General features: G+C 39.9%; 1 protein-coding gene across 1 annotated transcript in view; it reads left to right on the plus strand.

Moving 5' to 3' along the window:
* Nucleotides 1-77: 77 nt before the first annotated feature.
* RB1 (retinoblastoma 1) overlaps nt 78-13,124 on the plus strand; it is a gene marked incomplete at its 5' end in the record, with an annotated part of 68,309 nt that continues 55,262 nt past the window's right edge. Inside the window, 5 exons of the mRNA XM_009069935.1 lie at nt 78-195; nt 8,612-8,724; nt 10,704-10,838; nt 12,046-12,084; nt 12,739-12,806. Of these exons, the coding sequence (XP_009068183.1) occupies nt 78-195; nt 8,612-8,724; nt 10,704-10,838; nt 12,046-12,084; nt 12,739-12,806 (473 nt within the window). The remainder of the gene's footprint in view (nt 196-8,611; nt 8,725-10,703; nt 10,839-12,045; nt 12,085-12,738; nt 12,807-13,124) is intronic.

Genomic DNA, 13,124 nt, shown 5'->3' on the forward strand with positions numbered 1-13,124 from the left:
GTGCCGGTTCCCTCTCGCCCCGCGCTCAGGTGTGTGGCCGCCGCGCCCCCGCTAGCGGTGTCTGATGGTTTTCCTAGGCTGGAGATCGGCGAGGCTGACTTCACTGTGCTCTGCGATGCGCTGAAAGTGTCGGAGAGCGTGAGGGAGAAGGCGTGGAAGACGTACGAGAGCTTATCGGCAGTGGATGGGGCTCTGGTGAGTACCTGCTGCTCGGAACGTAGCTCTGCAGCAGGGTCTGTCCTGTGCCCGAGGACCTGGCGCTGCAGCCCCAAAGTTACGTCATAACTTTGCTGCTCTGGGGGACGAGTGTCTCGCAACCACAGCTCCTACCGTATGACTTCGATTTTTTTGCCAAGTGCAGTTAAACTGAAGTTGGATGTTGCCTTGTTCGTATGTATAAAAACGAACCTTTATAGATTTCCCTTTTTGGTTAATGTTTTGCAATAAAGGTACGGGCTCAAGAATTGTTGTAGGTGACTAATAAATGACAGTAGAAAGCAACACTATGCAATCAGCAGATTAGTCAAATTGCAAGTTATTTCAAATATGTCTGAGTCGGCTTTATGCAGGTCATCTCAGTATGTGTTTCTATGTATTTTTTCCTCCTGCATTCTTTATGAGGCTGCAATAAGGGTCTGGAGAGACCTTCTCTTCTTTACCAAACCAAGTTATCTAGGTAAACAGAATGTTTTAGAGTTGTAGCTTTTACTGTCTTAATGTCAAAACTCTTACAGACTGACAGTTGTTGGCTCGATAGTTGGCTCTGATGCTTGCTTCTCTTGGACTCTTAATTTGTAACTCCTCTGAAATCTGTATTATGAATCAATAGTGCCTGTAAACTCTAGATGGAGTGAACAGATTTAGTGGAATTGCTAATGTACTTTGGTGAACAGCATGCGATTGTTGGTGTAAGAAGTATTAGAAGAGGTCCACAAAGCCATACTGATATTTCTAGGAAAAAGTTCAGAGTGTTTGTTATGTTCTGCTACTGTTTGTTTTGGTGAAGAGCAGCAGAATGAGAATCTCAAGTAGATTGTTTGGTGATGTAAGCAGGAAAGAGAAACTGTAGCTGAATATATTGGAAAGAACCAAAGTGAGGAACAGATGACCTGGTGACTAAATTGGAACCAAACGTCTGCAAAGAAAATTAAAGTGGTTTAAGAAATTGATAGGAATTGAAGTCGGCCAAGGACCTTGAGGCATAGGGTCTGATGTGCTTCAGCCTTATCACCCCAGTTTGCTGTAGTGTGTGACGTATGGGTCCATTTTTTTGTTTGCTGTTCATGGCATTGTCTGGGAAATGTGACTCAGTGTTCTGCTGCTGCTCAACTGCTCAGACTTGTGAATTCCTGAGCCATTTTTATCAAGCGTTTGTCTAACCCGCTATTGAAAATTCTCACAGTGAAAGATCTGCAGTCTGCATAGTTGGTCCTTCCTAGTTTAACTTTCTTTGCCCATGAATCTCTTTTCTAAGTCCTGTGGTAACTTGTTTCTGTGTTATAATTCAAACCAGTGGTGATTATTCTGTACCCCATGAAAATGTATTATTGCTGCCTTTTTTTCTCCCCTGAAAGTCTCTAGCATCTAAAGAAGTTTCAGTCATCTTTTCTTGTTTCTAATTGCCTACATTCTGAAGTTCTCTCCAACTGATGACTGACACTGATATGCAGATGCTGCAGAGCACCTGATTTGCCCAGGAGTTGAACTGTTCTTGGTGAAGAAAATTTAGAAAGTGAATTGTAGCTTAAATTGAGGAATGAAATAATGAATTCTTAAATATAGCCAGGTTGCTCTGTATAGACCAAGGAGTTAGTGATCAGCAGGTGAAATGTCCCCAATCCATAAAATTACACATTTAGATTAATTCAGTTCCTTTTGATTGTGGTTTCTTATTAAAAAGAGAACATTGTAATTGGTAAGCACCCTTATCCTCATGTTAAAAGACACAGGAGGCTTCTTGCTTTTGGCAGCAGCATGAAACACGTAAGAGCTAATAAAGTATTTTCTATCTAGACCTTTGTCACTTAGAATCATGGAATCAGCTGGGTTGGAAAAGACCTCAGAGATCATCAAGTCCAACCCTACCGTGGTTACTAGACCATGGCACTAAGTGCCACATCCAGTCTCATCTTGAAAACCTCCAGGGATGGTGAATCCACCACCTCCCCGGGCAGCACATTCCAATGCTTGATTACTCTCTCTGTAAAATGTCTCTTCCTAATATCCAACCTAAACCTCCCCTGGCAGAGCCTGAGTCTGTGCCCTCTTGTCCTACTGCTAGTTGCTAGTGAGAAGAGACCAACCCCCACCTGACTCCAACCTCCTTTCAGGGAGTTGTAGAGGGTGATAAGGTCTCCCCTGAGCCTCCTCTTCTCCAGGCTAAACACCCCCAGCTCCCTCAGCCTCTCCTCATAGCACTTGTGCTCGAGTTCCTTCACCAGCCTCGTTGCTCTTCTCTGGACCTTCTCCAGCACCTCAATATCCTTCCTGAACTGAGGGGCCCAGAACTGCACACAGTGTTCAAGGTGTGGCCTCACCAGTGCCAAGTACAGGGGCAGAATCCCCTCCCTGGTCCTGCTGACCACACTGTTCCTGATCCAGGCCAGGATGCCATTGGCCTTCTTGTTTATAGAACTGCAGCTAAACTGAACCTGAATCCACTAGAAGCCTTGGATGGATGAGTAAAATAACAGATATTTTAGGGTCCTCTGTTACTAAACAAAAAACAGAGCTACGGAATGTCCCAAAGTAAATTTAAATCATCACTGTGACCTCTTGCTGATGATATTCAGTATCTTGGCTGCAGATGCATTGCTTGTATGTGTTGTGCCCTTGCACTTTAAAAGCACAGGTAACTAGCATACAGTTGTTTGGTTTTTTACTCATCTTCTGCCCATCCTGAGGAAAGACTGATGTCCCCTGCAGTCTTGCTGTGTGCAAGAAGTGTATGGGCAGGTTGCTCAAAGCCCCGTCCAGCCTGGCCTTTAACACTTCCAGGGATAAGGTATCCACTGCTCCTCTGGGCAGCATGTGCTGGTGTCTTACCACCCTCACAGTAAAGAATTTCTTTTGGATATTTAATCTAAACCTACCTTCTTTCAGTTTAAAGCCATTCCCACTTGCCCTGTCACAATGTGCCCTTGTAAAAACTTCCAGTCCAGCTCTCTTGTAGCCCCTTTTAGGTACTGGAAGGTTGTTGTAAGGTCTCCTTGGAACCTTCTCCAGACTGAACAGCCTCAACTCTCTCAGCCTGTCTCCAGCCCTCTCATCATCTTACTGAGCCTCCTCTGGGCTCTCTCCAACAACTGTATGTAAATATATCTTGTGCCTTCAACCTAATTTTCTGTATTGATTGGGACATAGTAGCTGAGGTTCCACATCTTCAAAAATCAGGTGTTTGGTATTTACAGTGAGACATCCTGTATCCCATTTGATTCAAATACCTATCTGTGTTTGCATATTTGTCATGTACATTTCTCTTGACCTTGTTTTGCACAACATAGTTTCTATTCCTGGATCACTTTTGTAGATTGTCATCAAAACTGTTATCAGTATTGGCAGAATAGTAAACATTCCTAACTGCATACTAAAACAGACTTCCTGTGACCGATTTAGCACTGGAGCACCTCTTGAGGTAGAGAATAGAAGTTATTTCTGTTAGTGCCTTTAACACCTTGCAACAACATCTGGAAAGAAGAGAAGCAAGAATCCCACTTCACAATAGTTAAGTTGGATGAGCATTTTAAGCCCATGACTCCTCTAGGTTATTTTCACCAGAATTAGGCAAACTGATGATCTGCTAAAACCAGATCAAATAATAGTAAGTCCAGAATGAGAAAGAAATATTTTGAAAAAGTTTGTAAATCTTTCACTAAAGAAAACTATATTGATTTAACAGAATTGACTTACATTACCCAAAGTTGTAGCATTGTATCCTCAGAATACTAAATAAAAAAAGACATCCATATGGACTGCTAGGTGGGCTAGTGATTGGTAGATAGGCTTTGATTCATGGTGAGTTGAATTAAGGTCACTGGAAGTCATCTTACTGATACTGAGCATTTTCTGTCTGGTTGAGGAGAAGGTGTCCGAAGCATTCTGTAACACCAGCAGTGAATGTGGGAGTAGTCTTCATATTAGTGTGTGACTCACTGTAATGGTTTGATCTAGTGGATTGATGGTCTGCCTCTGAGCCAGCCATCTTGTTTAATAGTAGAAATAAATGAGTTGTTACCCCAAACCATACTGGATAAGGAATTGAAAGATAGTTCTTGCAAAACCAGACATCATCCTATCAAATAAATTATTATTATAGCCTTCAGATGTTCGTCCTTGCAGGGTTGAGCTAAGCTGCCTAGGAAAGCTGGAATTGTTTGTGCAGGCAACAAACCAGAAGAAATTTCACCACGTGCTAGCACTCAGTCCTCCAAGTCTTCCAAGATGTTTTATTTACAAAACATCACGGTCTGAGTTTGAAGGAGCATGAAGTGCAGGGAACTTATTTATTAAACAAGGTCAGCTGACTCCAGTGGCAGTGGTGTGCTCAGTAAGTGAGGAGTCATCCTCTTTTTTGTAAGTTACTAGCTAGCCTTAACCTTCAGAATTTTTTTAAAGTGCATCACAGACATACTAATGCAGGTAAATAGGCATCCTCATTCAGTGTCCAACAGAGGACAGTTTGTTGTACCTGTCAGCAAGTGATGGTTGAGGCTGGCTGAGACAGTGGGATTGCATCTCTTAGCAAAGCCTGTCTTTCTTTACAAAATGCCCTTGAGAGCAACATTTTTCCCTCACATTTAGGTATATAAAATACCTAAAAAGTGATGGTTTTTAATAAACAAAGAGACAGTGACTATTTGTAACTAAGATCCACTCCTTTATGTATCAGCAAATGCATCTTGGTCTGTTAGTAGTTTATTTAAAAATAATTTTCTCTTGTACAAGGTGTCATGATTTATAGAAATACTCATATGGGAATGCAGGAAGAAGTAGTAACTTAAATAATGGTCAGTTGCCACGTTGTTGAGGGTGGCTGGTTACTTTAGCATTCAGGCCTGTACTAAAGCTCTTACCAATTGCACAAACTAGTGAAACTTCATTTTTTGGAGGAACCTCCAGCCAGTCTTCATCAATGTATAAACACTGTTCCCAAGAAAGAAGCAGAGCAATTGCAAAAAAAAAAAAATAAATTGTTGGAAGTGTTAGTGAACTTGTATGATTTATGCGTACAGCACGCTATTTGTCATAGTTACGCTGTTGAGTAAATGAGGACATGGCAGGTGCTGAGGTTACAGAGCCTTTCAGGGTAGTTTTGGAAGACCATGTAAGATGAAGCTAGCCAAGTTTGGTGTAGTCTTATTCCTGTTGCCTTCTGGGAGTATTTTCTAGAGTAAATGGACCCCTGTGGCTTGCATTAGTGTTGCCTAGGAGGTGGCTAGGTGGAGCAATCAGGGAGAAGGTGAAAAAGTAGCCCAGGGAGTGGGCTAAAACTAAGCAGCACAGAAGAGCAGGGATTCAGTATTTGCACTCACTTGCTCCTGGTGCTCTGTTTTGCCCCTGTCCTCTCACAGGTGTCATGTCTGACCTCGAGTTGCAGAGAGCCATGCTCAAATGCTGCTTCTTTGCCGAAGTGCCTGTGGGTCTGCATGGCATTGTAGATTTATTTAGAAGAATGCCAGACATCTGGAGAGTGTTTTACTAGTTTGTTGGTTTTGGAGTCTTGCAGGACTGCTCCCACACCTAGTTCTGTCTTCAAAATAGCTTTTTCTCCAGAAGCTGGGGTATATTTGCTTAAGGATTTTTTTCTGTGCTTCTACAAATCATTCTGTAGAGGTGTTCCACTGAGATGCTGTTTTGGTGTTTTGGAAGGCCACTGGAGTTGTAAATGCTGCCTGGCTGACTCCAGGTGAGTGGCCTGTGAACCATCAAGAGTTCCATATGGATAGCATGTGTGTCATTGTGGGATGGCTTCTTTTGATGAAGGATGATTGGGTACAGCTTACACCTTCATGAAGAATGAGCAGATGGATTTATCCCAGTCCAAATTGGAGTGAAACAAGGTGATCCAATGTCTCTGGTTTGACTCAGTTTGGCCATGGACCCTCTGCTGTGCAAGTTAGAAGAACATGGCAAAGGATACCAGCATTGTGGAAAGGCTTTAACAGCTATGGCTTTTGCCAATGAACTGGTATTGCTGAGCAACCCCGGGGAGGGCATGAAGCGCATCAAAATCCTAGACCTTTTGTGATCTTGCTGGTCTCAAGACATGGGGAAAAGTGCCACAGCTTTTATATCAAGCAAATGAATGACTCATATACTATCAATGATTGCCCAGCATGGACTGTGAATGGCACACCCCTTAGTATGGTTGATCCTAGGAGCTCTGAAAAGTATTTGGGTCTCTACATCAACCCCTGGATAGGTACATCAAAACCAGAACTATCTGAAAAGTTGGAAGATTGGCTATGTTGGGTTGATAAGGCAGCTTTAAAACCATTACGGAAGGTTGGCATCTTGAAAGTGTACACAATTCCCAGATAGATCTACTTGGTGGACCAGGCTGATGTGAAAGTGGGGTTCCTTGAGTCCCTTGACGTGGCAGTACAATCAGCTGTCAAGGAGTGGCTGCATTTACCGACAAGCACGTGTGATGCCATCCTGTATTTGAGCGCAAAGGGTGGTGGTTTGGGTATTACCAGGTTGGCAGAGTTGATCCCAAAAGTTGCATAGAATTGTTTAGTCCTCAGATGAAACAATTAGAACAATTATGAAAGAAGAGGGAATAGACCGTGATTTTGAGAAATTGCAGGTAAAAGCTAGTGGTGACAAAGGCAATCATTATGGGACCCCAAAAAGGTATTGGTACTTTCTGAAGAGGGTGGTGAGGAACCACTCTCAGAATGGAAGGTATCCACCCTGAAAGTCATCTATCCAAGGCATTGCAACTGGTGTAAACAAGAATTTATAAACTGGACCAGGTTGGTGCCCTGGGGCTGTGGCATTACCAGCTTTGAGAAGGACAAGATCAGCAATTAATGGATAGAGCACTACAGAGGCATACCCCAAAGAAAGGCCATAATAGCAACACGGTTGAGAGCCAACGTCTGTCCTGCAGGAGAATTCCAGACAAGGACTAGACGAGAGAGTTACATCAAATCCTACTGACACTGCCAGGCTGAGAATTAATCCAGTGCCCCTATCATCAGGTCCTGTCCTGCTGTGCAGGATGAGAGAATTAAAGGGCACAACCAACTGTGTGAAATGTTAACAAATGAGGCCAAAAATAGAGACTGGATTGTATTCCCGGAACCGCATATTAAAGACCAGAATAATGAACTATACAGGCTGAACTTGGTATTTGTAAAGGAAAACCAGGCATAGGTAGTGGGTGTCATCGTGAGATATGAAATAAAGAAACACCTTTAGAAGAGGCTGCAACAGAGAAGATTGGAAAATAGTGTCTTTGAGAACAAATTCAAGAACTAATGAGTGCTACAAATACTGTATTTATGAGCTTCCCTCTTAGTGCGTGTGGGAAGTTGTACCAGTAGTTATGAACTTTTGAAGGCCCTGGGTCTCTCCAGCTTGAGCAAGAAGAGGCTGCTCATGCTCTGGCTTCCAGGGCATTTTTGCTTCAATGGGCAAGTAAATCATGTAGTATTGTCACAATTTATAAACTATTAAATACTTAAGTAACACCTGTGTTATTGTGTCTGTTGTAATATGTATTGATATCTATAATAAAGTATTGATGGGGCAGGCACACCTGGCTGCCATCCACCCGCCCCTGCTGCAGAGAGGTTCGAGAGTGTGGACAAAAGCTTGTGAATATGGGTGAACATCCAACAAAGAGCCAAAAAATCAAGGGTGAATGCTATGTGGTAAAGCCACAATCCAGTTGACATCAGGGACAGACTGTAGGTAGGAATCAAAAGAATCGTAACATGACGTGTCACATAGCTTCAACTTGGGACAAAACTTTACTGATTTTGACCAAGAATGGGCCACCTATACTTACCCCAGAAAAAGAGCATATATAAATTGTGTGTGTTCAATAAATAGCAAAAGACAGACCTTAAATGTAGATGTATGGTAGGAAAATGCCTATAAGTGATTGTTACAGTCACGCTTTACTAAACAGAGAGATGGGTTTATGCTTCAGCAGTGATAAGTGGTTGAGACCCAGCTGGAGAATAAAGTTGTGTGTTTATTGCCTGTCATTGTAAAGATTTTATTTCTTTTCTTTTATGGCTTTGCTTCTGATTTCTTAACCTTCAGTGGCTTGTTGTGGTCAAATATGATAACTTGAAAAAAATAAAACCATCATGGGTTTGGCTTTGCATAAATGTTCCATGGAAGCAAAGCTTGTGTTTCAAAGCTTTGGTGAATTTTATGGGTAAAACTGATCTTTTACTGTAGAAATAAGAGTTGAAGTGCTTGGTCTTTCATCTGTATTGTAAAACCTGTAATGGTTTCCTTTTATCAAATAATTGGCTCTCAAATCTTTGTCTGAGGATGTTTTGTTTAACCATTTGTAATGATGTTTGGACAAATTTATGCTTTCCATATTTTACTCATTTTTATTGAATATGTTTCCTCTCTTTTCTAAAAGACTTCTAACACAAGGAAAAAGGAAACATGGGGAGTGTGTATCTTTATTGTAGCAATTGATCTGGATGAAGTGACATTCACTTTCACAGAGCTACTGAAAAGTCTAAATATAAGGTAAGTGAATTTATGTGTGTGAAATTAGGTTTCAGCAATTGTCAACATTTTTATAAAGAGAATGTTTTTAAAACATTGTGACTCTTTATACATATCAGGCTAGTTGTTTTTATGGTGAAGGTAACTTCTGGGAATTCTGAGTATTCCGATAAACTAGAAGTCTTGTTACTATATTTTAGTTGAGGAAGTAATGATGCTTATCTGATTCTACTGTGGTTGGCTTTGATTGTATCACTCAGCTAATTCTTGTTCTTACTCAACCTAAAGTATGTGTCCGTTTAACTTGCTATAAGTTCCACCTAAAATATTTTCCTTTCCTACCCTGTGTCAAGATTTTCTGTAAAACGGATTTCCCAGTGTTAGGCTTAGGCTAAATTAAGAAGTGAAAAAAAATAAATGGTTGCTCTTTAAATAGTTTGCCAGCATGCTGCTCTCTTTCAAACATTTTAAGGCCTGTCTAAATTTTGTACTTTTGCCCATGCTCTTTGGTGGGGGAGTGTTACTGTGATACTGTATATTAACTAAGTTCAAAAATGAGAAATTAAGATTATAGGGCAATATCTGCTTTTAAGGTAGGTTTAGGTGGCAACAGCGTTAGGCATACCTTGTGTTAGATTCATCTAAGGAAAGAATTCCAGTGTCATCTGCCTTGTAACTGTGGGGTGTGTGAAAAGCACATGCAGGCGCAGAGTCTCTTGATGCTCTAGAGCAGGAGGCTGTCAGAGTGCTGGGTATGTCATGGCAGTAGCCCCACACTTGGGCCAGAATACCTTTTTCCTGGAAGTCATCTGTTATCATGGCACTTCTCCATGCCTTTTCTACCTTGCATCATCTCTCGGAGCAGGGTCCCAAGTCCTGTGTTTTGACTTAATCTCTTCAGTCTTGACTGCCTTGGAACTGTGTGGCTGAAATCTAATTGCATTTGTGCAGCGACATTCAGCATGTTCCACCTAAGTTCCACACACCAATTTGTGCTGCAAACTGAAAGAGACTTTTCCCCTTAGGGTTTCCAAGTTTAAGCTGTTACTCTGCTGATTTTGATGTTAGCAATACTCAATTGCTTGTTAGCCCTGGGCTTTTTGTCAGCTATAAGGTCAAACTGGGAGAAATATCTACCACTCCTCTCATCCTCTAGAGCCACACAGATATACTGGAAATGTTTTTAATTCCTAAGTCAACTTCTGAATGGTATATTCTGTTTCTTTAATATGACAAAGGTCAAAAAGTCTTTTGGAATGCTATATTTTGATAAAGGATCAAAATATATTTGGTACAGTTGAAATAGTTGAATTTATTTGATAGCTTCATCCTCTTTAATTTTTAGCAATGTGTTCATTTTGGTTATGAACATAACAGGATGCTTCCTTCATGGCCATCGTATTATGTGGATAACTAGGGAGAACTTTGGTCCCTTTTGTGACAGTATTTCCAAAGAGTGGGAATGTCCTTGCCTTAATACCTGTTGCAATACCTGGAGTTCCATATATTTCAATGCATTCATCTCAGTTTTCATTCCTAGGTCTTACTTTAGCATGGATGGAGCCAAGGTTCATGTTCTGAGAGTAGTAAGAGCATTTCTAAAGTAGAATAGAAGAGTTGATGTGTGTGTTGGATATTTGTGGTATTACTTGCAGAGCAAGAAGAAAGGTCTGTCTAGTTAGCAAATTCTGACTTCAAGGACAGTATCTGTGCTAGCCATGAAAAGTTCCCTTTTGCAGTAGAGCCCATGTTGCAAGATACCTCTGCTACCCAGTTGTACAGTATTCCTCCATCTGGAAAATGTGAAGGTGGGACTTGAGGAAGACAAGTAGTTCCCAAGGCAAAGTTCTCAGTCACTGGTAGTACTAGTAAGAATATGCTGGAGTCTAGTGAAGTAATGCCATGGGGCTTGGTGGGGATGTTTTTATTTTGTGAAGAGCTATTTCAGAGTATTTGTTCTCAGAGTGATGATTATCTGTAATTTTTCCCTTCTTTTTTAGTGTGTGCACATTTTTTCAGTTTCTGAAAGAGGTGGATGTTAACATGGATACTGTAAGCACTAAAGTTGATAGCACTGTATTGAGGCTGAAAAAGAAATACGACGTATTACTTGCACTATACCACAAGTTTGAAAGGTAGTATACATTTTCCATTTTGGAATTACGAATTCTTTATGGCTGTCAGTATTTTAAGTATTTGAATGTTTCAAACCATGTATTATAGGAGCTCATTTAAACTCTGTGAACTAATATTTACCAAACAGTGACATGGAACTGTTTACATGCATTAAACAAACACATCTTACATGTTACTCCATAACTATTACAATACCTTGCTAAACAATACCTTGTTTGTTGCAGTACAAACAGTAGTTAAGAGTAGCATGACAAGTGATTGCTGCTCACTTTGTTAAGCTTTTTACAGATATAAATAGCATTGGTTTACTATCTAATATTTTTATAATTGAGCATTTTGCCTCTCAAATATCTCTTAATGACCCTTGAAAAGGGTAGTAGGTCACACCCTGATAGTTTATAGAATGAAGGCATAAATATGATAAAAGCTTTATTTGCCTTTTCTAAGCCCAATCAATCACACTTTTTTATCCAAGGTAATATATGTATGACAATACTTTTGTAGAGATTATAGTTGCCTAAAAGCTATGAAATTCTGTAAGAGCTGTAAATAATTTGGTTTTATTAATTGCAAGTCTTTTCTGGGCTGTGTCATTGCAGATATGCACAGACATGTTTCAGTTTCTGGTTCCTCTAACTTGTCTTCACTTAAACTTTTGAAACTCAGATTGCAGTAACAATTTTTTCAAACAGGGTTTGTAATATCTTTTGTTTTCCTGCTTTGTTTTTGAACAAGCTGAATTTATTTCTTGAAAGGACATATACCTGGAATAATGAGGAAGCAACATTACACCACGAGGCTTGCCGTGTCACTGCAGAAATACTGAAGATTTTAAAATGCCCTTTTCTAGAGTGTTCTGTGTAGCTGTAGCAAGATTTGTGTTGTACAAAACACTGCGTAACAATGTATGTACAGATCTTGTCTTTCTGGAAGAAAACAGTAATAGATTGTATTATACCAAGTTAAAATTGTTTTGCTGTTTAAGCTTTGACCTAACTATGCAAGCAACAATGTTATTTCAGCTCTGGCAGGGCTGTCTGTAATTGATCTGTTAATGTGATCTCTGAGAGTCAACATGTTTTTTTATAAAGTTGAAATAATGTTTTGTGAACTGGTGTATTTTTTTTACTGCTTTGAAATCAAAGATACTGCATAGTTTGCTTTCAGAAAAGTGTTTAAAAAGAAAAATTTATTTTTATTTTCTAGGACTTGTGGCCTTATTTATCTGGAACAACCTAGTAGTGAGTAAGTTTGTCTTTCCTAAGTTGTGTTTGTCAAGATAAGACATAAAATGTGCCAGCATTTTATCTTTTTATCCTTTAAGATTGACATAAGTTGTAGTATGTCATGTGTTTAATTTACATTTAGTGGGGACTTTGAATTTCAGTAGAGATGATGAGAACTGCAGAAATTTTAAATGTGTGTATATATATTTGATCACTTCCTTCATGAGGGATCACCACTCAAAGCTGTATGTCTCAGCGTGGTGGAAATGAACCTTTGGAGAGGGAGCTTCCTAATTATAGCAACAAATGAGTGTATGAAAAGATGCCTTAGCAACTCCCAAGTGAGCTTGAGTTCCTGCTGTGTCTGGGGAATAGGGCATTAGTCTAAGGCACAAGAGAAAACAGCTCATTACAGTTAAGTGAATTGTCTAAATTTGCTTTGTTTTCTAAGGATGACACAGATATTTCCTGATTCTTGAAAGGCTTTACAGGGTGAATTTTTCAAATGTATTGTCATAATTAGATAGGGAATGGAATGAGATTTTTTGTAAACTTAACTGTATGGGAAATGTTGCATGTTGTCTTAAGTAGTTCCATAGACTGCAGCATGTTTTCAGAAGTTATTTAAATTATTACAGACCTATCAATGCAAAGTATGTTTGTCTCTCTTCAGGATTTCTGCTGAACTCAGTTCTGTATTAGTCCTGAAAAATTACTGGATTACTTTTTTGCTGGCGAAAGGTAAGTTTTAGTTAAAAGACAGTTATTTTGATGAATATTTTTTAAACGAGTTTGAGTTTGTTCTGTACATGTCCAGTATGAGACTAACGTCCTTATTGCAGATATGCAGCTTACAGGCCCTGAATGCTTTGATTGCCTGGCTTTGGTAACTACTCAGGAATAGTTCTTTTTATGCAGTCTGGCTCTTGTTTGCATTGGTATTACTTTCTCTCTATAAATATATATATTTAAGCTTTCTAAGATTTTTTTCTTTAAAGGTTGGTATTCTGTGTCTGAGTCTATTCTGAGGTGCTTATATATGTATATAATTTAAAGAAT

Source organism: Acanthisitta chloris, unplaced genomic scaffold, assembly GCF_000695815.1.
Source record: "Acanthisitta chloris isolate BGI_N310 unplaced genomic scaffold, ASM69581v1 scaffold262, whole genome shotgun sequence".
NCBI lineage: Eukaryota > Metazoa > Chordata > Aves > Passeriformes > Acanthisittidae > Acanthisitta > Acanthisitta chloris.